We start from the raw sequence: 26,506 nt of genomic DNA, 5'->3' as shown, positions 1-26,506 counted from the left end.
CATTACTGTCTTAAAGCTACTCTGAAATGAAGTGATATCTCAACTCATATGGATAATCAAATTACTCAGAGATTTCTCAAGTTAAAGCAATAGGCTCGGCTTGGCGCCTGTAGCTCAGGGAGTAGGGGGCCGGCCACATACACTGAGGGTGGCAGTTCGAGCCCGGCCCAGGCCTGCTAAACAACAATGACAACTGCAACAACAACAACAAAATAATAATTAAATTAATTAATTAAATTAAGAAAAAAAATAGCCAGGCGTCATGGAGGGCACCTATAATCCCAGCCACTTGGGAGGCTGAGGCAAGAGAATCAATTAAGCCCAAGAGTATGAGGTTGCTGTGAGGCCCCAGCACTCTACTGAAGGCAACATAGTGAGACTCTCTCTCAAAAAAAAAAAGGCTTGGCGCCTGTAGCTCAAGTGGTTTAGGCACTAGCCACATACACCAGAGTTCATGGGTTCAAATCCAGCCTGGGCCTGTCAAACAACAATGACAACTACAATCAAAAAATAGCCGGGCATTGTGGCAGGCGCCTGTAGTCCCAGCTACTTTGGAGGCTGAGGCAAGAGAATCACTTAAGCCCAGGAGTTTGGGGTTGCTGTGAGCCAAGACACCATGGCACTCTACCAAGGGTAACCAAGTAAGACTCTTGTCTCAAAAAATAAAAAATTAAAGAATGTCTCCAGTTCTTCATATCACTATATCACTTAATAGTGAACACTACTCTCCATATCCCATACCAGCTCACTGATTCAACATACACAAAATAACCTCAGCCAAATGAACTGGAACTTGATGTTTTTTTAATTAAGAACAAGGCCAAATGAATGCAATGAAATAATTTTCAGTAAGTTTCCTCCTACAGGGACCAGGCGTAGTGGCTCATGCCTGTATTCCCAGCAGCCTAGGAGGCCAAGGTGGGTGGACTGCCTGAGCTCATGGGTTCAAAACCAGCCTGAGCCAGAGCACGACCCATCTCTAAAAATAGCCAGGCACTGTGGTGGGCGCCTATAGTCCCAGTTACTTGGGAGGCTGAGGCAAGAGAATTGCTTGAGCCCAGGAGTTTGAGGTTGCTGTGAGCTGTGACACCATGACACTCTACTGAGGGTGACAAAGTTAGACTCTGTCTCAAGAAAAAAAGTTTCTTCCTACAAACATACTCTCCCTTCCTCTACCTCTAGAATTTAATAACTAAACTATGAATTCAAAGTTGAGGCTGAGACGTACAGGGCCAGGCAGTATAACAAAGAAGACAGACCTTAAGCCTCCACAGTGGGTATCCCAAATTAGGATCTCTGTTGAAAAACCTGGTTGTTTTTGTTCCGGCACTGAGAAGATATTCAGCTGGCAAGCCTTGTGTTTGTGAAATGTAACGAATCTGAAACATCAAAACCATCAAATATCAATTAGGAGTGAAAAAAGAAATTATTAAAGACTTTAAACATTTTTATCTCTAGCTCCAAAAGAAAGGTATTACAAAGAAATTAATTCTTTAATTAACACAAATGAAATAAATCTGTAAATACGTACATACATGCCAACCCTTCCACAGGTAATTCCCAAATATTTACTTAGTAACTTCCTTGTTACTTTACCTGTTATTTACAAACCCAGTTTTGCAAATTTTGACTGTAATCTCTTTCATTTTTGTAAACTGCTCAAAGTTCAGAAAATTTTAGATTTCTAGTATAGTTTCTAAAAACTTTTTCATGAATTACTAATTTTTTTGTTTTATTTTATAATGTACTATTCAAATTAGAAAGTTTAAGAAAAAAATTACTTAAACCTGTTTCTTCCTTGGACACCACCTCTTGTCAATAGCCCCTACTCTAAATAGCCACAGAGCTTATCCCTCATACATGAAATTTACCACTTAATCTTCCGTATCAGTAGAGGTACTTTATTTAAATTTATTCAACTTTTATTGAATACCTAGTATGAATTAGGCTACTAGTTCTCAAAATATGGCTGGGGGAAATCTCTGGAGGTCCCTAAGACTCTTTCAATAGGTCTATGAAGTAAAAACTATTTTCATAAAAATGGTAAGAAGTTATTTGCTTTCCTTCACTCTCTTCTCATGGGTGTACAATAGAGATTTTCAGGGTGATGTGTAATGATGTCATAGCTCCAAAATGAAATGGGCTATGAGGCTCTGCACTTGTAGCTCAGGAGCTAGAGCGACGGCCACATACACCACAGCTGGTAGATTCAAACCCAGCCTGGGCCTGCCAAACAATAATGACAACTACAACAAAAAAATAGCCAGGCGTAGCGAGCGCCTGTAGTCCCAGCTACTTGGGAGGCTGAGGCAAGAGAATCGCTTAAGCCCAAGAGTTTGAGGTTGCTGTGAGCTGTGACACTGTGGCACTCTACCAAGGGCGACACCATGAGACTCTATCTCCAAAAAAAAAGAAAAAGAAATGGGCTATGGAGCGGCACCTGTGGCTCAGACGGTAAGGCACCGGCCCCATATACCGAGGGTGGCGGGTTCAAACCCGGCCCCGGCCAAACTGCAACCAAAAAATAGCTGGGCGTTGTGGCGGGAGCCTGTAGTCCCAGCTACTCAGGAGGCTGAGGCAGGAGAATCGCCTAAGCCCAGGAGTTGGAGGTTGCTGTGAGCTGTGTGATGCCACGGCACTCTACCGAGGGCCATAAAGTGAGACTCTGTCTCCACAAAAAAAAAAAAAAAAAAAAAGAAATGGTCTATGAAATGGGCATATATATTCTCATTTTTTAAATTTATTCTACTGGTTGGCACCCATAGCTCAGTGGTTAGGATGCCAGCCACATACACTGCGTCTGGCAGGTTCAAACCCAGCCCAGTCCTGATAAACAATGACAAGTACAGCAAAAAAATAGCCTGGCACTGTGGCAGGCACCTATAGTACCAGCTACTTAGGAAGCTAAGGCAAGAGAATAGCTTAAGCCCAGGAGTCTGAGGTAGCTGTGACGCCACACACTCTACCAAAGGCGACATAGTGAGACTGTGTCTCAAAAATAAATAAATAAATAGAAATAACCAGGTGATGTGGCAGGCGCCTGTAGTCCCAGCTACTTGGGAGGCCGAGGCAAAAGAATCACTTAAGCCCAAGAGTTGAAGGTTGCTGTGAGCTGTGACACCAACGCACTCTACGCAGGGCAACAGCTTGAGACTCTGTCTCAAAAAAAAAAAAAAAAGATTTTATTGTTCATATTTCTGTCTGTTTCTATAATTCTCCCTAACCAGAAAAGCAACAGAAGAGATTTTCTTCTCTCCCTACCTACAAGGGCAATACAAGAGACACATTTTTTAATAACCCAATTCAATATACACATAAATGTCTATACTTAACATGAAATTAAAAAGTAAAAAATTTACACTCGGTGCCTGTAGCTCAGTAGCTAGGGCACCAGCCACATTACACCATTACTGGAGAGTTTAAACCCAGCCTGGGCCTGCCAAACAACAATGACAACTACAACCAAAAAATAGCTGGGTGCTGTAGTGGGTGCCTGTAGTCTCAGCTACTTGGGAGGCTGAGGCAAGAGAATCGCTTAAGACCAAGAGTTGGAGGTTGCTGTGAGCTGTGATGCCACCACACTCTAAGGAGGGTGACATAGACTCTGTCTCAAAAAAGTAAAAAATTTATAAGGAAATAAATCTTACTTCTCATTTCTCCAAGCCCCAAAATTTTCAGTTTTAATTTCTAATGCAGTATACATTAATAGATATAAGCTATGGAAACACAGGTCTTGGAATCCTCAATAAGTTTTTAAGAGTCTTAAGCAGGGGATGGCAAACAGCCTATAGGCCTAATGTGGCCTGCCAACACAAGAAAATTTTAGACAACGAGGCAATACTCCAAATCTGTGGAAGCTCATAAGTGGAAACTAAAATACAGCATTGGCAAAGTAGAAAAGGTTTTGTTTTGTTTTGTTTTTTTGCAGTTTCTGGTCAGGGCTCGGCTTGAACCTGCCATCTGGGTATATGGGGCCTACGCCCTACTCCTTTGAGCCACAGGCGCTGCCCAGAAAGTATTTTTTAAATGTGAATAAGAGCATTTTATTTATTGATTTATTTATTTAGAGACAAAGTCTCAAGCTGTTGCCCTGGAAAGAGTGCCGTGGCATCATAGCTCCCAGCAACCTCCAATTCTTGGGCTCAAGCAATGCTCTTGCCTCAGTTTTTCTATTTTTAGTAGAGATAGGGGAGTGGGGGGCGTGTCTTGCTTTTGCTCAGGCTGGTCTTGAACTCATGAGCTCAAGCAATCCAGCCACCTTGGCCTCCCAGAGTGTTAGGATTACAGGCATGAGCCACCACGCCAGCCACAAATAAAATATTCTAAATGTGAACTTCTTTTGCATATAAGAAAGGTAAAACAGGGGCGGCAAATTGTGGCTCAAAGAGTAGGGCACTGGTCCCATATGCTGGAGGTGGCGGGTTCAAAGTCAACCCCGGCCATAAACTGCCAAAAAAAAAAAAAAGTAAGAAAGGTAAAATATTTTTTTTTTTTTTTTGTAGAGACAGTCTTACTTTATGGCCCTCGGTAGAGTGCCGTGGCATCACACAGCTCACAGCAACCTCCAACTCCTGGGCTTAAGCGATTCTCTTGCCTCAGCTTCCGGAGTAGCTGGGACTACAGGCGCCCGCCACAACACCCAGCTATTTTTTGGTTGCATTTCAGCCGTGGCTGGGTTTGAACCTGCCACCCTCGGTATATGGGGCCGGCGCCTTACCAACTGAGCCACAGGCGCCGCCCAGAAAGGTAAAATATTTTTAAAATCTAATGTTAAATCTATATAATAGAATACTATGTATGCAAATATTTTAAATGATAGCAGTAAATTTACTGAATATAAAGATATTTTGCAATACATTAAGTAGAAAGGCAGATACCAATTAGTCTCTTTTCATTGATTCTAAGAGGCACATTTTTCACAACAGCTTTCAAATCAGTATGTTACAACTGATAGCATCATAATGGGTAGCATTCTTGAGGTACAGAAAAATGATGCATCTTTAAATCAATTATATTTCAGATTTGATGAAATACATATATGTTTCTTTATATCCACAAGTTTATTAGGAACACAACTGTATGTAGTAAATATTCATTCATTCTTTCAGTAAGTTTTTATTGAGACAAGCAGAGGTGATTTTAAAATTAAACATGGTTCTTACTTTCAAAGAGCTTGCAGTCTAATAAACGAGACAGATACTGAATATATAATTTATTTTATTTTTATTTTATTTATCTTTTTTGAGACGGAGTCTCACTATGTTGCCCTCGGTAGGGTGTCGTGGCATCACAGCTCACAGCAACCTCAAACTCTTGGGCTGAAGTGATTCTCTTGCCTCAGCCTCCCAAGTAGTTGGGACTACAGGCGCCTGCCATAATGCCCAATGATTTTTTTTTTTTTTGTCATTGTCATTGTTGTTTGGCAGGCCCAGGCCAGGTTTGAACCCACCAGTTCCAGTGTATATGGCTGGTGCCCTAACCGCTGAGCTACAGGCGCTGAGCCTGAATATATAATTTAAACTAAGCTAGTGTTCTAAAGAAAATATGTAGGCTTCTTTTTTCTATTCTTTTCTTTCTTCTTTTTTTTTTTTTAAAGACAATCTCACTTTATCACCCTCAGTAGAGTGCCATGGCACCATAGCTCCAGCAACCTCAAACTCTTGGGCTCAGGCGATCCTCTTGCCAAAGCCTCCGGAGTAGCTGGGACTACAGGCACCCACGACAGCTCCTGGCTATTTTTTTTTTTTTTTTAGAGACGGGGTCTTGCTCTGGCTCAGGCTGGTTTTGAACCCATGAGCTCAGGCAATCCTTCCGCCTCAGCCTCCCAAAGTGCTTAGGATTACAGGTGTGAACCACCATGCCCTGCCCAAATAAGTAGGCTTCTATAAAATCATATATCAAAGAAACCTAGAGACTGATACAGCACGGCTCCCCAGGAAAGTGACACTTCAGCTGATGAATGAGTAGGCACTAACTGAATGAAATAAGCAGATGATGATGTATTCCAGACTACTGGAACAGTATATGCAACAGCCTATGCTAAAAGAAAATATATTCTTAACTAGTGCTGAAATGATGTCAATGGGGCTAGAGCACAGAAAGAGAGGAGAAATGGTACAAGATCAATCTAGACAGGGAGACAAAAAGGAGAGGAATAGCCCATATGGGGGTTCAGAGGACACATGAAGAATTTAGTCTAGGGTGAACATAGCAGCTCTTTAGGAGGCTGAGGCAAGAGAATTACCTGAGACTAAGAGTTTGAGACCAGCCTAGGCAACATAGTGAGAACCCATCTCTACAAAAAAAAAAAAAAAAAACTTTTTTAATTCTGGGCGGTGCCTATGGCTCAAAGGAGTACGGTGTTGGGCCCATATACCAGAGGCGGCGGGTTCAAACCCAGCCCCTGGCCAAAAACTGAAAAAAAAAAAAAAAAAAAAAAAAAAACTTTTTGAATTCTTTTTTTAATTAGACTGGCCTAGTAACACACACTTTTAGTCATAGCTACTACAAAGGAGGCTGAAGCAGGATTGCTGAGCCCAAGAGCTGGAGATTACAATGAGCAATGATTGCACCAGCCTGGGTCACAAAACAAGACCCTGCCTCAAGGCTGAATACAGTTGCTAATGCTCCTAGTACTTAAGGAGGCTGAGGTGAGAGGATGGCTTGAGCCCAGGAGTTCAAGACAAGCCTGAGAAACACAAGTCCCTGCCTCAACAAAAAATAGGAAAATTAAGTGTGGTGGAGTGCACCTGTAGTCCCAGCTACTTAGGAGGTTGAGACAAGAAGATCACTTGAGCTAGGAGGCTGAGGTTACAGTGAGCTATGATGACATCACTGTACTCTAGCCTAGGCAACACAGAAAGATCCTATCTTTAAAAAAAGAAAAAAGGGGCGGTGCCTGTGGCTCAGTGAGTAGGGCACCGGCCCCATATACCAAGGGTGGTGGGTTCAACCCCTACCCCAGCCAAACTGCAACAACAAAAAAAATAGCCGAGTGTTGTGGCGGGAGCCTGTAGTCCCAGCTACTCAGGAGGCTGAGGCAAGAGAATCACCTAAGCCCAAGAGTTGGAGGTTGCTGTGAGCTGTAATGCCACAGCACTCTACCAAAGGGTAACAAAGTGAGACTCTGTCTCTCAAAAAAAAAAAAAAAGAAAGGAAGAAAAATAAAAGGAAGAAAACCAGTCTGGACAAAGATTGGAGAACAGATAAAGGGAGACAGTCTAGTAGCCCAGATAAGTGATGAAGATAGCCTGAACTAGAATAGTAGCAATGGGAATAATTAAATATAATAATTAAGTATTTAGGACATAAACAAGAGACAGGAACACGTGCACACACAGACATACTCACTGCAAACTTCGTTTTCCTTCACAGAATTTATCTCAATTGTACTACGCAACTATTTTTATGATTATTTACTTAATGTGGGTTTATCATCACCAAACTACAGTCTACATGAGGGTCAGGACAATGTTTTACTCAGCATTGCATCCCCTTGCCTATAGTACCTGACATGAAGAAGGTACTCACTAAACACATGATGAAAATTAAATAATAGGGCCAGGTGTGGTGGCTCACGCCTGTAATCCCAGCACTTGGAGGCCAAGGCGGGTGGATTGCCTGAGCTTACAGGTTCGAGACCAGCCTGAACAACAGGGAGACCCCATCTCTAAAAATAGCCGGGCATTTTGGCGGACACCTGTAGTCCTAGCCACTTGGTAGGCTGAGACAAGAGAATAGCTTGAGCCCAAGAGTTTGAGATTGCTATGAACTATGATGCCACTGCACTCTACTGAGGGAGACAAAGCAAGACTGTCTCAAAAAAAAAAAAAAAAATTTAATAAAGTATATAAACACAAAACCCACCAAACATAACAGATTACTTCCAACTAGTGAAACTAGAGGTTGTTGCAATTCTTGTCTCTTGGCTAACTGAATCTTTTTTAAGTTTTCAATGTTGATACACTTACAGAATAAAACATCTAAAACTTTTATGAATTTCTTCATGAAAGTTAAAAGGAAACCTGTATCACCCTGATGCTTTCACATAGCTTAAAATAAAGCAACAATAAAACCCCAAATTTAAGCAAATAACTATTATCCTCATTTGTTATTTTTAACAATTAAAATGTTTTCAATGGGGCGGTGCCTGTGGCTCAGCGGGTAGGGTGCTGGCCCCATATACAGAGGGTAGTGGATTCGAACCCGGCCCTGGCCAAACTACAACAAAAAATAGCTGGGCACTGTGGCGGCCACCTATAGTCCCAGCTACTTGGGAGGCTGAGGCAAGAGACTCGCCTAAGCCGAGCAGATGGAGGTTGCTATGAGCTGTGATGCCACCGCACTCTACTGAGGGCAATAAAGTGAGACTGTCTCTAAAAAAAAAATGCTTTCAATGAATTTGAATGTATTAAATTATCTGTAGAGAGGGAATACACATTTGACTTCAACAATGACAAATGTGCTATAAAGTCTCAGCTACAGCATCTGTGAACAATTCACAGCTAACATTTCATACTTAACAGTGAAAAACTGACAGCTTTCCCCTTAAAATTAGGAAAATGACAAGGATTTCCTCTTTCATATTTCCATTCAACACTATATTAGTGATACAATGCAAAGCAATTAGGCAAGGAAAAAAAGGCATCTAGACTAGAAAAATAAATGTAAATTTACATTTGTAGATGACACAATCTTGTATATAGAAAATCACAAGGAATTCATAAAAAACTATTAAAGTAGAATTCAATTAGAAAATAGAGTTCAGGGCGGTGCCTGTGGCTCAGCGGGTAGGGCGCCGGCCCCATATGCCGAGGGTGGCGGGTTCAAACCCAGCCCCGGCCAAACTGCAACAAAAAATTAGCCGGGCGTTGTGGCGAGCGCCTGTAGTCCCAGCTGCTCGGGAGGCTGAGGCAAGAGAATCGCATAAGCCCAGGAGTTAGAGGTTGCTGTGAGCCGTGTGACGCCACGGCACTCTACCGAGGGCAATAAGGTGAGACTCTGTCTCTACAAAAAAAAAAAAAAAAAAGAAAATAGAGTTCAACATGGTTGTCAGATGCAAGCTGAATTACAAACATTAACTGTTTCTATAAACTAGCAATAAATAATCTGAAAATGAAATTTAAAAATAATTTCATTCACTCCAAATCTCTCCAACATGTTAAAAAATAGTAATTCCATTCACCATTGCATCAATAAAACGGAATACTTAAAACTAAATTTTAAAATGACATGTAAAACTTATACTCTGAAAATTACCTTAGACTAGTACTCTGAAAAAAACACTAATATAGAAAACCTAACTAAATAGAAAGGTACCCCCAAAATGACTTACAGATTCAATGCAATTCCAATTAAACTCACAGCTGGGTTTTTCTTCCTCCTCCTCCTCCTTTTTTTTTTTTTTTAAAGAGATGGGAGTCTTGCTCTGTCACCAGACTAGAGAGAAATGGTGTCATCATAGCCCAGTGTAACCTTGGACTTCCGGGCTCATGCAATCCTCCTGCCTCATCCTTTTGAGTAGCTGGGACTACAAGCAAGTGCCACCATGAGGCCTGGTTAATTTTCTATTTTTTGTAGAAACAGGGTTTTAACTATGTTGCCCAGGCTGCTCTCAAATTCCTGGCTTCAAGCAATCCTCCTGGTCTCAGCCTCTCGAAGTACTGGGACTACAGGCTTGAGCCACTATGGCCACCCTGCCCCCAGTTAGCTTTTTGAAGAAATTGACAGGGTTGATCCTAAGCTGCGTATGGAAATGAAAGCGTCCCAAATAGCCAAACAATCTCAAAAAAAGAGCAAAGCTGGAGGACTCATATGTTCTGATTTCAAAACTTAATACAAAGCTACAGAAATCAAAAGAGTGTGGGGCAGCGCCTGTGGCTCAGTGAGTAGAGCACTGGCCCCATATACCGAGGGTGGTGGGTTCAAACCCGGCCCCAGCCAAACTGCAACAAAAAAATAGCCGGGCGCCATAGTGGGTACCTATAGTCCCAGCTACTCGGGAGGCTGAGGCAAGAGAATCACCTAAGCTGGAGGTTGCTGTGAGCTCTGATGCACAGCACTCTACCGAGGGTGACAAAGTGCGACTCTGTCTCTTAAAAAGAAAAAAAAGTGTGATACTGGTATAAGAATAAAGGATATAGATCAGTAAAATATAATTGACAGTCCATAAATAAACCAATATATTTATGGTCAACTGATTTTCAACAAGGATGCTAAGACGCTACTTGGGAGGCTGAGGCAAGAAAATCACTTAAGCCTAAGAGTTTGAGATTGCTGTGAGCTGTGACGCCGTGACACTCTACCCAGGGCAACATGGTGAGACTCTATCTCAAAAAAAAAAAAAAAAATACAAGGATGCTAAGACAATCCAATGTGGAAAGGACAGTTGGTAAATGCTGCATTTATTCAGATTGAAGAAACAAAATTCTATATTGACAAGGGGAAAACATTGTTTTGCTCTTCGCCCCCTTCTAATCACTCCAGATATAACCATTTTTCTCTTAAAAAAAAAAAACAAAAAAAAAAAAACAAGAACACTTGTGTACATGCTATAAGCCAGATGCAGCGTCAGGAGCTGAGGATACACTGGTAGTATGCCCTCAAGGAGCTTACTGTATGGAGGGCAGAATCTCTTTTTTTTTTATTTTTGAGACAGTCTCAAGCTGTCGCCCTGGATAGAGGGTCATGGTGACACAGATCACAGCAACCTCAAACTCTTGGGCTTAAGTGATTCTCTTGTCTCAGCCTCCCAAGTAGCTGGGGCTACTATAGGTACTCGCCACAACACCCGGCTATTTTTTGGTTGTAGTTGTCATTGTTTGGGAGGTCCGGGCTGAATTCGAACCGGCCAGCTCTGCTGTATACGGCTGGTGCTCTAGCCACTTGAGCTACAGGTGTTGAGCCAGGAATCTCTTTTTTAAAAAAGAACAAAAAATGAGAATTTGCAATTTACTTCCATAGCAAAATTTCTTTCCTCAATGGACCAATTCCTTAGGAAATTATAGCATATCTTCTCCTAAAGCTTATCTATTTTGAGATACAGATCAATTATAGCAATGCTTTAAAACTCAGCAGATTTCCTTCTTAAATTTTATTTTACAGAGATCCAATATGTATCACAGTTTCTGGGACTGAATTTGTTTCAGACTGAAGAGAGTACTTACCTCAGTGTGTACCATGTATAAAAAAAGTAACATTAACTTGGAGTGAGTCAATGTTCATTACAGATCTAGAAAAGTACCAACCTTAAGTAATATAAAATAAAATACTTTAATTTTAGAATTGCAAACATACTTTACACTAAGAAACAGGAAGAAAAAATTCTACTGTTCTTCAAAAAATTATTTAAGCTGGGCACGGTGACCCACACCTATAATCCTAGCATTCTGGGAGGCTGAGGGCGAGTGGATTGCCTGAATTCACGAGTTCCAGATCAGCCTGAGCAAGAGCAAGACCTTGTCTCTAAAACTAGCCGGGCATTGTGGCAAGCGCCTATAGTCCCTGCTACTTGGGAGGCTGAGGCAAGAGAATCACTTGAGCCTAAGAGTTTGAGGTTGCTATGAGCTATGACTCATGGTACTCTATTAAGGGCAGCAAAATGAAACTGTCTCAAAAATAAATGGTAACTGACTGCTCTTTCTTTTCCTTTATAATCTATTTCATTAGTAACTACTAACTTTCTATTTCCATCCAAATAAATACTCTTACCTGATCATATTCTGAAGCACCAGGGTAAAGAGGCCATCCCAGGAACAGCTCAGCTATCACACAGCCCAGTGACCACATATCAATAGCTTCACAAAATGGTAATCCAAGAATAATTTCAGGGGCTCTAGTAAAACAAAAACGTCAGGTAAAAAAATAAACATAATTTGAAGAAATTAACTATGTTGATTAAGTCTTATTTTAGTATCAGCTAAAGGTATACTTATTTAATGAAACTGAAAACCATCCTTAGTATATGCTCTGTCATCCAAAACTCGTGGAGCCAGATACATCCTAGAAATCAGAATTTTTTGAATTTCAGAAAGATAACATAGAACACAAACTATACACTGCATACTACCCCAGTAGAGTTCAGGGCAAGTATCCCATGAGCAAACACATGGAATGAACATTCCTGTAATAAAAAATGAGCAGTCATACTAAGTTGGCTAAATCAAGACTTTAAATAGATTTACAATGGTTCAATTCGGGTCTTGCTAATAAATGAATTTATACCAAATTTAGAGGGGAAAAATCTTTATTTGGGGGAGCTTTCTGAAATTTGGAATCATAGATCAGGGATTATAGATTTTTTCTTTTTATTTCTAGCAGCTTTTTAATTGTGAAATAAATCAATTAAATGGTCTGGTCAATTAAATAAATCAATTTCGTGACCTAAATGGTTTCTACAGATACATGGTAGCTGACAACACACTCTAGAGTCAGCCTGTCAGAGTTGAATCCTAGTTCCATCAATTAATAGCTGTAATTATGTTAACAATAGCTATCACCTAAGTGTGTTATGAAGTTTAAATAAATATATTAAAGCTCTTAGACCAGTGCCTGGCACACAGCAATTACTATATAAGTGTTAGACACAATAATAGCTATTATTATGTTATCATTATTTTAAAACTTTGAACTGTGTGCTTTCAGAAATATTCATTTTCATTCATGCTCCAACTGAGAAACATACCGTAGGGAATCTTAAAGAGGAGACCAAGGTAATCCATAACTCAAGAGCTTTATATATATAAACACTTCTAAGGTAAATGATCCCTAGGCAAAAAAACCGAGGCAAAGAAAGACTAAGTTTCAGTGTGCTCAGAATCACATTATTATTAAATGGCAGTGCTAGGATATGAATCCCAGCAGTCTGGCTCCAGAGCTGAAAATATTACACTGTTTCTCTTTTTTTTTTTTTTTTTTTTGCAGTTGTTGGCCGAGGTCAGGTTTGAACCCATCACCTCCGGTATAAGGGGCTGGCGCTCTACTCCTTTGAGCCACAGACTCCGCCCTTATACTGTTTCTCTATATAAATCTGTTTGACATGGTGGTATGCATATATACATGGGTATTTTTCAAACTGCGACCAAAACTAAGAGATAAATGAGTTCAAAAATGAAATGACGATAGGTAATGCTAACACCAATAATTATAACAGATAACATACTACATTGTTCTAAGTTCTTTATAAATGTTAAGTCACTTAATCTTACAATAGTTCTATAAAAGTAGGTATAATTATTGAATGTCATAAATTCTAACATGTACTTTTTTTTCACATTTTATCTTATTTATTTACTTATTTTTTCGAGACAGAGTCTTACTCTGATGCCCTGGGTAGAGTGCCATGGACTCATAGCTAACAGCGACCTCAAACTCTTGGGCTCAAAGCAATCCTCTTGCCTCAGACTCCTGAGTAGCTGGAACTTTAGGTGTCCGCCTCATTAATTTTTCTATTTTTAGTAGATGTTCTAATAAAAGAGGAACATGGAAACCCATGTTTAGAAGCCCATGTCTTGTTCTTGTTTAGAAGATATGTTCTTGTTCGCTCTTGTTCAGGCTGGTTTCCAACTCCTGAGCTCAAGCAATCCACCTGCCTTAGCCTCCAAGAGTGCTGGGATTACAGGTATGAGCTGCCTTAACATTTTAACATCTCTGAAATTAAGAACATTTTCACAAGTGATGGTATATTTTAGTTTAACGGCAGTGTGTTTTTATTAAGTGGTACTTAAATAATGATGTATCTTATAATCAATGGCATCTTAGAGTCTATATAATAAAGTATTATCTCCATTTTAAAGATGAGGAAACTGGACAACTAAGAGGTTAAATAACTTGCCCAAGGCTACATAACAACTAAATGATGGCACCCAGGTCTGGAGCTCTTAAGCATTTTATCATCTTCTCTAAATTATTTCCTTTTCTTCTCACAGAATTTGGATCTGTGATGACACTCCAGAGACCCAAATCCCTCATAGAACAGGAGCTAAATGGAAAAGCAAATTTCTCCATGAACAACCATCTAACTGGTTATGTCTCTTCATGGAATGTCTGGGTTTCCCAAACTGCTTTCAAATAGTATTTGCTTATTGTTGTTTTGTATATATGTGCAGGGAGTAGAAGAAAGGCAGAGACTGAGAAGGAGGGAATAAAATTATTTCCCTAAATAAGAATATCCTCTCCAAGTAATTATATATGAATAGTAGCCCTTAGAAAACAGAGTAAATTAGGGGACCCCACAGTGTCTAACAACTTCCCTGATCCTAATACAGAAGTAACAGAAGACCCAGGCCAAGACTCATACTTTCTGACAGCTATCAGTGGAACCCCCAATATCACTAGATTCGTAGTATCTGATGAGCATTATGGTTTTGTTCACCAAAGAAAAAAACCTTCAAAGGTGATATTCCTATTGGAGGTGGCTAGAGCCACATATTACTGATCAAATTTCAGAGTTCAATTAAATCCCAACCATTATAACATGTTTTTAAGATCACACAAGTTTGACAGGAGCATTACTAAAGAAATACTCAGAAACAACACAAAAGCTTTTCTAAAATTAAAAAGGAACAAAATTTTCTATTCCCAGTGAGCAGAATCATTAATTTCCAAGTTCATGACTGTGCCAAAAATAGCTAGCAGGGGAAGCGAAAATGGCTTTGGGCCAAAATAAAAACTAGGCTTAGAACATTCCAAAGCATCAATTGATTTTGCTTTTCCCACCCTTTAAAATGTCAGAAGGACATTTTAAAGTCCCAAAAGTAAAACACACAGAATGGCTGGGCCATACAACAACACATTTCTTTAAAAAGATGGCATATGATAACTGTCAGCCTTCTAGAGCTTAAAGTTTCAGGGAAATTAAGGGAAACACTAAATTCCAGTCCCCAAGCCCATGTCTTAAAAAACAAACTAAAGACTGGCTCAAAGAGTTTTTTCAATTGGTCTCACCCTGAAACAACACAAGCAGCTAAGAGTTTCCAGCAAATGCTCACTCAAAAACATCAATTTTAGCACATCTAACATAAAAACAAAAAAATAGTAAAAAATTAATAAGATTGCTCAGTCCAGGGCAGTGCCTGTGGCTCAGTTGGTAAGGCGCCGGCCCCATATACCGAGGGTGGCGGGTTCAAACCCGGCCCCGGCTGAACTGCAACCAAAAAATAGCTGGGCGTTGTGGCGGGCGCCTGTAGTCCCAGCTACTCGGGAGGCAGAGACAAGAGAATCGCTTAAGCCTAGGAGTTGGAGGTTGCTGTGAGCTGTGTAATGCCACGGCACTCTACCGAGGGCCATAAAGTAAGACGCTGTCTCTACCAAAAAAAAAAAAAAGATTGCTCAGTCCATTGAAGGCTTTTATTATTTGGGCCTAGAAATGTTACTTACCTAAACACTAGGAAGCAAGAAGACTGAAGTTATTTTCTCCCTTACTGAACAGTGTGGCATCATTAGAGCAGGTTCATCTCTAAATACTGGATGTTTTAAACTCTGACTTTAAATTATAAGTCTTAGAAATATTTGTATTACATCTTTTCCCTTGGCCTCTATCATTTCTCAGTCCCCCATATAAACTCTATATAGACAGTGAAACTTTGGTTCTGCTTTACTTGTACAAGGAAGTTGAATTAGATAATTACTCTTCTAGGTCCCTTTCCAGCTCTAACATTCTAACAATAGGGCAGTACAGAAGATTATCGACTAAAACATGGGAAAGAAAAAGAAAGAAAAAAAAATGGCAGTGTTCACTAGTAGAAAAATGGCATTAATTGTGCTTTGGACATGGCAGGTCTCCTCTTTGAAGATATGCTTAAAGAACAAAAGTTAAACAGACTCTAATTACTATAGCCAAGTGGTCAGAAATAACAATCCTCGCCTTTCGATTTCCCAACTTCAAACTTCTTTTTTTTGAGACAGAGCCTCAAGCTGTCACCCTGGGTAGAGTGCTATGGCATCACAGCTCACAGCAACCTCCAACTCCTGGGCTTAAGTGATTCTCTTGCCTCAGCCTCCCAAGTAGCTGGGACTAAAGGCGCCCGACACAACGTCGGCTATTTTTTGGTTGCAGCCGTCATTGTTGTTTGGCGGGCCCCAGGCTGGATTCAAACCTGCCAGCTTAGGTGTATGTGGCTAGTGCCTTAGCCGCTTGAGCCACAGGCGCAGAGCCCCAACTTTCAACTTCTTTAAATTGAAAATTTCTCCAATGTTGTAAAACTTTATTTTACTGGAACCCAGAGCAAGCTCAGATTAGGATCACTTAATAGCACAAATAAGTCTCAGGTTATTTTCATGAACATTCTTGTTTCTTTTTCCCATCTTAGGGGCATCAAACCTACTTACTTGCCAGATCAGAGAAGTTACATAAAGCCTAACTTCCTGCATCTGTGGCTTAGGTGAACCTGTAGTTTCACTGTCAGAGGAAATTAGATTATTTATTTGTCTAATTTATCTAAACTGAAGATACGCTTTCCCCTTCTTGGCCTGGTCCTCCTAAAAATAACTAAGTGATTCAGCTTAAAATAAAGGCTGGCTAGTTTTTCAGAATGGAAAGGTATTGAGCTTATAAGCCTGGCAAACCACTGCCCCCAAAACTGAAGCCCCAAATACTTTAGCTTTTCTCGGAGCCAGTCTATGTTTACAGTGTGTCAGAGAACAGGATATATTAGTTCCATTGCCTAAACATTTCAGCAATGCCCATAGCCAACAGAGACAGCAGGGTGGCAAATTTATGTCAAATACTAATATTTTGGTATATTCATAAAAACAATCAGAGAATGATTTTTGCTGTTAAGCGATCCTAGCCTGAGCTTGCTATAGGTGCCAGTGAAATAAAGCTTTACAACTTTGGAAGATTTCTTTAATTTAAAGAAGTTTGAAGCTGGGAAATCAAAAGGCAGGGATTGCTATTTCTACCACTTAGCTATTGTCGTTAGAGCCTGTTTACTACTTCTTCTTTATGTTACATCACAAGAAAAAGCAATATAGGCCAGTCAGGCCATGGCTCACACCTATAATCTTAGCACTCTCAAGAGGCTGAGGCAGGTGGACTGCCTAAGCTCAAGACCAGCCTGAGCCAGAGTGAGATTCTGTTTCTAAAAACAGCTGGGCATTGTGGCCGACCCCTGTAGTCCCAGCTACTTGGGAGGCTGAGGCAAGAGGATCACTTAAGCCCCAGAGTTTGAGGTTGCTGTGAGCTGTGACCCCACAGCACTCTACCCAGGGCGACAAAGTGAGACTCTATCTCCAAAAGAAAGAAAAAGCAATGTAAACTAAAAAGGAGGGTAAGAAGGTAGCTAGCTTTGGAGCCAGAATTCATCACCAAGAGGATTTCACAAAGGTTTTTGGGGTTCTCAAACTGCGGCCCGCAGGCCACATGAGGCGGTGTGATTGTATTTGTTCCCGTTTTGTTTTTTTACTTCAAAATAAGATATGTGTAGTGTGCATAGGAATTTGTTCAGTCTTTTTTTTTTTTTGTAGAGACGGAGTCTCACTTTATGGCCCTCGGTAGAGTGCCGTGGCCTCACACAGCTCACAGCAACCTCCAACTCCTGGGCTTAAGCTATTCTCTTGCCTCAGCCTCCCGAGTAGCTGGGATTACAGGCGCCCGCCACAACGCCCGGCTATTTTTTGGTTGCAGTTTGGCCGGGGCCGGGTTTGAACCCGCCACACTCGGTATATGGGGCCGGCGCCTTACCGACTGAGCCACAGGCGCCGCCCCAGTCTTTTTCTTTTAACTATAGTCCGGCCCTCCAATAGTCTGAGGGACAGTGAACTGGCCCCCTGTTCAAAAATTTTGAGGACCCCTGGACAAGAGGGTCAGGACTTAATGGACTCTAATATGGGTAACAAAGCAACAGGAAAGAAGCTTAAGAGGACCACTGTAGATAAAACTAGTGATAAGGAATGCCTCAGCAGCCATTCCATCTGCTTTAAGTTCATTATCAAGTATTACTATTACAAAACATAACATTCTAACATCCTAAACATAGTCAAGCGCTGAACTTCAGTAACACACAGAATGAACTCCTGTTTTTAAACAGCAACCTGAGCTCCACTTAAAATTACTCTTATATAAGGTGGCGCCCATAACTCTGTGGGTAGAGCGCTGGCCATATACACGGAGGCTGGCGAGTTGGAATCCAGCCGGGCCAGTTAAAACAACTGCAACTAAAACAAAACAGGGCGGCGCCTGTGGCTCAGTGAGTAGGGTGCCAGCCCCATATACCGAGGGTGGCGGGTTCAAACCCAGCCCCGGCCAAACTGCAACAAAAAAATAGCCAGGCGTTGTGGCAGGCACCTGTAGTCCCAGCTACTCGGGAGGCTGAGGCAGGAGAATCGCCTAAGCCCAGGAGTTGGAGGTTACTGTGAGCTGTGTGACGCCACGGCACTCTACCAAGGGCGATAAAGTGAAACTCTGTCTCTACAAAAAAAAAACAAACAAACAAAAAAAAAAAACAACTGCAACTAAAACAAAACAAACAAACAAAAATTACTCTTATATTACCAGTTAATGAAAAAGTAAGAAAGAGGTGTACATGTTACCACAAAATGTTAACTCATCAATAATTATTCTTTAGTTACTATTGACTAAAGACGATTTTTAAGTGAAAATAAATCTTCAAATAGGAGCAATTAAAAAAAGAAAACTACAAATAATACAACTATTATGTAGTACCCATAATAATTTAAAATAAAAAATCTTGGCAGTGGGCAACACCTGTGGCTCAAAGGAGTAGGGCACTGGTCCCATATGCTGGAGGTGGCGGGTTCAAACCCAGCCCCAGCCAGAAACCACAAAAAAAAAATCTTGGCAGCACCTACAGCTCAGTGGGTAGGGTACCGACCACGTACACCAAGGCTGGCAGGTCTGAACCTAGCCCAGGCCAGCTAAAACAATGACAACTACAACAAAAAAAAAATAACCAGGCGTTGAGGCAGACACCTGTAGTCCCAGCTACTTGGGAGGCTAAAGCAAGAGAATTGCTTAAGCCTAAGAATTTGAGGTTGCTGTGAACTGTGATGCCACAGCTCTCTACTCAGGGCAACAGCTTGAGACTCTGTCTCAAAAAAAATTTAAAAAATCTTTATGAGCTGGGTGCAGTGGCTCATGCCAATAGTCCTAGCACTAGGGGAGGCTGAGGCAGGAGAATCGCTTGAGGTCAGAAGTTCAAGAGCAGCCTGAGAAAAGCGAGACCCTGTCTCTGTCTCTACTAAAAATAAAAATAAATAAATTAACTAGGTGTCTTGGTGCATACCTGTAGTCTCAGCTACTCGGGAGGCTAAAGCAGAGGATGGCTTGAGCCCAGGAGTTTGAGGTTGCTGTGAGCTATGATGACGCCACTGTACTCTATGGCAGGGCAACAGAGTGAGACTGTCTCAAAAAAAAAGGCCAGCTCAGTGGCTCACACCTTTAATCCAAGCATTCAGGAGTCCAAAGGTGGGTGGACTGCTTGAGCTCACAGGTTGGAGAGCAGCCTGAGCTACAGCAAGATCCTGTCTCTAAAAATAGCCAGGTGTTGTGGTGGGTGCCTACAGTCCCATCTACTTGGGAGGTTGAAGCAAGAGAATCACCTAACCCCAAGAGCCAGAGGTTGCTGTAAGCTTTGATACTATAGCACTCTACCAAGGGCAATAAAGTGAGACTCTGTCTCTGAAAAAAAAAGGAGGTGGTACCTATAGCTCAGTGAGTAGGGCGCTGGCCACATATACACTGAAGCTAGTAGGTTCGAACCCAGCCCAGGCCAGCTAAAAAACAATAATGACAACTGCAACAAAAGAAAAATAGCCAGGGGTTGTGGTGGGCGCCTGTAGTCCCAGCTACTTGGGAGGCTGAGGCAAGAGAATTGCTTCAGCCCAAGAGCTGGAGGTTGCTGTGAGCTGTGATGCCACAGTACTCAACCCAGAGTGACAGCTAAAGACTCTGTCTCAAAAAAAGAATAAAAAAAGAGGAAAAATTTAGATGGGAACTGACTGGGATCCAAAAATTTTAATAACAAATTAAAATTTTATGAAAATTGACATATCTATTTGTAGGATAACTTTGAACAGACATTGGTTTAAAAATTTTAAATCATTAAAAAAATAAGGGGAGGCTGGGGCAGGAGAATCACCTAAGTCTAAGAGCTGGAGGTTGCTGTGAGCTGTAACACCACAGCACTCTGAGGGCGACAAAGAGAGACTCTGTCTCTAAAAAAAATTTTTAAAAATAAAGAAAAAAGGTATACATGTTACCATAAAATGTAAGCTAAATCAATCCTTATTCTGGGTTTAGTAATTACTGAGTCTTTCTCTACGACTATTTTTTAAATAAATAAATCTAAAAATGGTAGCAATTTTAAAAACACACTGTTACGGGCGGCGCCTGTGGCTCAGTGAGTAGGGCGCCGGCCCCATATGCCGAGGGTGGCGGGTTCAAACCCAGCACTGGCCAAACTGCAACAAAAAAATAGCCGGGTGTTGTGGCGGGCACCTGTAGTCCCAGCTGCTCGGGAGGCTGAGGCAAGAGAATCGCATAAGCCCAAGAGTTAGAGGTTGCTGTGAGCCATGTGATGCCACGGCACTCTACCAGAGGGCGGTACAGTGAGACTCTGTCTCTACAAAAAAAAACACACTGTTACAGTCAACAACTAAAATGGAATAGATTTATAAGAAGGTTTGTTAAAGAATAATTTAAAAAATATGAAAGCTTGGGTGGCGCCTGTGGCTCAAGGAGTAGGGCGCTGGTCCCATATGCCGGAGGTGGTGTGTTCAAACCTAGCCCCGGCCAAAAAAACAAACAAACAAACAAAAAATATATATATATAAAAGTTTGATTTTCTTATTAAAACCAAAAGCAAAATTACTCAATTTACAATTTAAAAGGATAAGGAAAAAATATAAAAATCAGCAACCTAATGCTGAAAATTATTTAAATGAAAGCTAAACAGAACTCAAATCTCCTTTACCCTTTAAGTGAAAATTCCTTCAAAAATGATTCATGATATATTAATTCTTACCTCCCACTGCTCTCCCCTTTTCAATTTTAAAGATGCTCTATTACCACAAAAGAATGCACTTTGTCTTTGACAGGGTACACAAAGAACATCTAAAGGTACAGAGTAAAGACTGAGAAAAAGCTGATCAGCCTTCACCCTTCAGCTGCCATCTTCCTGTTACCTCCCCAGCTCTCAGAATGTGGTGCTGAGCTGAACTCTTCAGTGTATCTGTAGAGTGTGTTTTATATATATGAGTGCTGGAGGAGGTGGGGATTGCTCAAAGAATATTAAAAGGCAAAAAAACGAAAACAAAAAGAAAAAAAAGGCAAATGTAGTTGGAACCTCAATCTCCCACGGATAAAGTAAATAGAAGTGAAATTCTTAAAATTAGCCTAGGTCAGCACGAAACCAGAAACTAGAGGCTCTAGAAGTTTCTTTACCTCCAGTAAAAAACATCATTGCAATTTCATAAAACTATAAGGATGTATTTATTTATGAGACAGTCTCACTTTGGAAGAGTGCTCTGGTGTAATAGCTCACAGCAATCTCAAAGTCTTGGGCTCAAGCAATTCTCTTGCCTCAACCTCCCAAGTAGCCTGCCACAACACCCGGCTATTTTTAGACACAAGGTCTCACTGTGGCTCAGGCTGGTCTCAAACCTGTGAGCTCAAGTGATCCACCCACCTCAGCCTCCCAGAGTGCTAGGATTTATAGGCATGAGCCACCCTGCCTGGCTATCAGGATGTATTTAAAGACTTAATATCATTAAGATGTCAACACTATCCAACATGATCTACAGATTCAATGCTATCTCTATTAAAAAACAATGTTTGTTTTGTTTTGTTTTTTGCAAAAACACAGAAAAATCTATCCTAAAATTCATATAGGGTCTCAAGGACCCTGAATAGCCAAAACAATCTTGAAAAAGAACATTTTCTGATTTCAAAACTTAATACAAATCTATAGTAGTCAAAATAGATACTGGCATAAGGATAGACATATGTATATATAGACTAATGGTATAGCATACACAGCCAAAAAAAACCCAAATTGTACATATGTTCAAATGATTTCAACAAAGATACCAAGACCATTCAATGAGGATGTAAATGGTGTTGAAAGAACGGAATAGTCACATACAAAAATATGACACTAGACCCTTACCTTATACCATACACAATTAACAAAGAATCAAAGACTTCAATGTAAGACATGACACTATAAATCTCTCAGAAGAAAACTTAGGATACATGACGTGGTTTTGGCAATGATTTCTTGTATATAATACTTAAAGCATAAGCAACAAAATAAAAAGTAGACAAACTGGACTTCACCAAAGTTAAGTGTGTGTGTGTGTGTGTGTGTGTGTGTATATATATATATTTTTTTGAGACAGAGTCTTACTATGTTACCCTGGGTAGAGTGCCATAACATCACAGCTCACAGCAACCTTCAACTCTTGGTCTTAAGTGATTCTCTTGCCTCAGGCTTCCAAGTAGCTGGGACTACAGACATCTGCCACAATGCCCAGCTATTTTTCTGTTGTAGTTGTCATTGCTGTTTGGCAGGCTTGGGCCGGGTTCTAACCTGCCAGCTCCAGTATATGTGGCTGGCACCCTAGCCACTTGAGCTACAGGTGCCAAGCCCAAAGTTAAAATGTTTATGTGTCAAACAATACCAAGAGATGAAAAGGCAACTCATAAAATGGGAGAAAATATTTATAAATTATGTATCTATTAATATCTAGAGTATTTAAGGTGGTGCCTGTGGCTCAGTGAGTAGGGCGCTGGCGCCATATACCAAGGTTGGTGGGTTCGAACCCAGCCCCAGCCAAACTGCAACAACAACAAAAAAAAAATAGCCTGGCGTTGTGGCGGGTGCCTGTAGTCTCAGCTACTTGGGTGGCTGAGGCAAGAGAATCACCTAAGCCCAAGAGCTGGAGGTTGACAGCACTCTACCAAGGGCAACAAAGTGAGCCTCTGTCTCTTAAAAAACTATATATATATACACATATATATATATATATACACATATATATATATATATACACATATATATATATATATATATATATATATATATAGAATATATAATAAGGAACTCGAGGACTCAACAATAACAAAAAAAAAAAACCCAAGTCGAAAAAATGTGCAAAAGAGCTAAACAGACATTTCGGAAGAAGATACATAAATGGCCAATAAACATATGAAAAATGGCACTATATTACTAATCATTAGAGCAGTGGTTCTCAACCTTCCTAATGCCACCGCCCTTTAATAGTGGGTTGTTGAGAACCACTGCATTAGAGGCACACAAATCAAAACCTAATGAGATACTCCTTCATACCCATAAGAATGGCTAATATTTAAAAAACTAAACAAAGGCCAGGCGTGGTGGCTCACGCCTGTAGTCCCAGCGCTGTGGGAGGCCGAGGCGGGTGGATTGCCTGAGCTCAGAGGTTCACAACCCATATGAGCAGCAGTCAGCCAGAGTAAGACCCCGTCTCTACCAACAACATCAAAAACAGCCAGCACCGCAGGAGAAAGAAGAAAATCAACAAAAAAGGAGTACTTCAAACAAACATGAACAAGCACACTAAAATTAAAAATAAAAAAAAAAATTTAAAAAAAAATACCATGTTAGCGAAAATGTGGAGAAATTGGAATGATCACACACTATTGGTGGGAATGTAAAACAGTGCAACCTCTGTGGAAAAACAGTTTGGTGGTCCCCCCAAAAGTTAACATAGAATTACCATATGACCCAGCAATTCCACTCCTGGCTATCTACCAAAAAAAAAAAAAACTGAAAACAGGATCTTAGATACGTGTATGCCAATGTTCACAGCAATATTATTCACAATAGCCAAAAAGTGGTTAATAACCCAAGTGTTCATCTACAGATGAATGAAGATAAAAGGTGGTAAATACACATAGTAAAATATCAGTCAGCCATAAAAAGGAATGAAGTTGATATATGCTACAGTAGGGATTAACCTCAAAAACATTATGCTAAATGAAATATACCAGACTCAAAAGAGAACTATTGTATGATTCCATTTATACGCAGTATCTAGAATGGGCAAATCCATAGGGACAGAAAATCAACTAGAGGTTTGCCAGGGGTAGGAAGAAGGAAGAATAGAGGTCAGAGGCAGTGACTCATGCCTATAATCTGGGTGGCAGAAGCGGGACAATCTCTTGAACTCAGGAGTTTGAAACCAGCTTAAGCAAGAACAAGACCCCATCTCTACTAAAAATAGAAAAAATTGGCTGAGGGTTGTGGCAAGTGCCTGTAGTCCCAGCTGTTCTGGAGGCTGAGGCAGGAGGATCACTTGAACCTATGAGTTAGAGATTGCCCTGAGAAAGCTAATCATGGCACTCTAGCCTGAGGTAACAGAGGGTGACTATCTCAAAAAAAAAGGAAGAAGGAAGAATAAGAATTTATTGCTTAACAGTTAAGAGTTTGTTTTGAGTGACGAAAAAATTTAGAAATAGTAGTACAATTACATAACACTGTGATGGTACCAACTGTTAAAATGGTAAACTTCACATTATACAAAGTATACTAAAATTAAAAAAATATATATGTATATAAAATGGCATTTTTTCTGGATCATTATTTTCACATATAAAACTCTTAGTTCAGAATTTCTATTTCCTCAAAATTTATTATAGGCATTCAGCACATCGGAAGTATTTCCTTATAAATATTTTGTGGGTTACCTATTTTTTTTGTTGTTTTTCATTTCATTTTTTTTTTCTTTTTGAGACAGTCTCTCACTCTGTCGCCCTGGATAGAATAACGTGGTGTCATAGATCACAGCAAGCTCAAACTTTTGGGCTCAACCAATCCTCTTGCCTCAGTTTTTCTATTTTTAGTAGAGACAGGGTCTCACTCTTGCTCAAGCTGGTCTTGAACTCCTGAGTTCAAGCAATCTGTGTGTCTTGGCCTTTTAGATAAGTTTTAGGATTACAGCTGTAAGCCACCATGGCCGGCCTATTGTTTCATTTCTTAATTGGATTTTTACATGATTTGTATTTAATACATGACCATGAAAACTAAATAAATATTAGGGGGCTCGGGACAGTAGCTCATATTTGTAATCCTAACACTCTAGGAGGCTGAGGCAGGTGGATTGCGTGAGCTCAGGAGTTTGAGACCAGCCTGAGCAAGAGCGAGACCCTATCTGTAAAAATATCCCGGCGGCGCCTGTGGCTCAGTCGGTAAGGCACGGGCCCCATATACCGAGGGTGGCGGGTTCAAACCCGGCCCCGGCCAAACTGCAACCAAAAAAAAGCCGGGCGTTGTGGCAGGCGCCTGTAGTCCCAGCTACTCGGGAGGCTGAGGCAAGAGGATTGCTTAAGCCCCAGGAGTTGGAGGTTGCTGTGAGCTGTGTGAGGCCACGGCACTCTACCGAGGGACATAAAGTGAGACTCTGTCTCTACAAAAAAAAAAAAAAAAAAAAAAAATCCTGGTGTTATGGCAGGCACCTACAATCTCAGCTACTCAGGAAGCTGAAACAAGAGGATCATTTGAGCCCTGGAGTTTGAGATTGCTATGAGCTATGACACCACAGAACTCTGCTCAGGGAGAGAGAGAAAGACTCAATCTCAAAAAGAAAGATTAAAAAAAAACAAAACTAAGTATTAGATTTCTTAAATAACTAGATAATAAAATAAATGAAATGCTGAGAAGTAAAAGCAAATTTATTAATAAAAAGCCTTGGTTGGTTGGGTGCAGTGGCTCACACCTGTAATCCTAGAACTCTGGGAGGCCGAGGCCAATGGATTGCTTGAGCTCACAAGTTCGAGACCAACCTAAGTTAAAAGGAAGACCCCATCTCTACTAAAAATAGAAAAATTGAGGCAAGAGCACTGCCTGAACCCCAGAGTTGGAGGTTGCTGTGAGCTATGACACCACAGCACTCTACCCATGGCAACAGCTTGAGACTGTCTCAAAAAAAAAAAAAAAAATGTCTTTGTTATGATACAAATTGTATATAGCAGCACCAGCATTTAAGTAACGTCCCGATAATTATACATTAAAAAGGCATCAACTGGGCGGCGCCTGTGGCTCAGTCGGTAAGGGCCGGCCCCGTATACCGAGGGTGGCGGGTTCAAGCCTGGCCCCGGCCAAACTGCAACAAAAAAATAGCCGGGCGTTGTGGCAGGCACCTGTAGTCCCAGCTACTTGGGAGGCTGAGGCAAGAGGATCGCTTAAGCCCAGGAGTTGGAGGTTGCTGTGAGCTGTGTGAGGCCACGGCACTCTACCGAGGGCCATAAAGTGAGACTCTGTCTCTACAAAAAAAAAAAAAAAAAAGGCATCAACCAAAAAATAACAAATCACTGAAGTGTAAGATACTTGAATTAAATCCGTTCTAGGATGTTCAAAGTATCATAGAGAATGTTAAAATAAGAAGAGAAAGTATCAATCTTCTAATCCAATTCATGTTATTATAGAAGAAAGAAAATGTAAAAGAATAAAATGCTTTAAACCTAGAGTTATTGCCAAGGCATTTTACCTGCCAAGATAAGGACTTAGAA

General features: G+C 40.7%; 1 protein-coding gene across 3 annotated transcripts in view; it reads right to left on the bottom strand.

Moving 5' to 3' along the window:
- The window catches only part of HIPK1 (homeodomain interacting protein kinase 1), a 68,667-nt gene that overhangs the window by 31,185 nt on the left and 10,976 nt on the right, over positions 1-26,506 (bottom strand). For all 3 annotated transcript variants that reach the window (XM_053591236.1, XM_053591235.1, XM_053591237.1), the window contains exons 3-4: positions 11,710-11,833; positions 1,260-1,379 (exon numbers count right to left, since the gene is read on the bottom strand). In XM_053591236.1, coding sequence (XP_053447211.1) covers positions 1,260-1,379; positions 11,710-11,833 — 244 coding nt within the window. The remainder of the gene's footprint in view (positions 1-1,259; positions 1,380-11,709; positions 11,834-26,506) is intronic.

This window comes from Nycticebus coucang, chromosome 5 (genome assembly GCF_027406575.1).
Source record: "Nycticebus coucang isolate mNycCou1 chromosome 5, mNycCou1.pri, whole genome shotgun sequence".
Lineage (NCBI taxonomy): Eukaryota > Metazoa > Chordata > Mammalia > Primates > Lorisidae > Nycticebus > Nycticebus coucang.
Note: the sequence above shows the minus strand (reverse complement) of the source record. Positions and strands in the feature narration are given on the sequence as shown.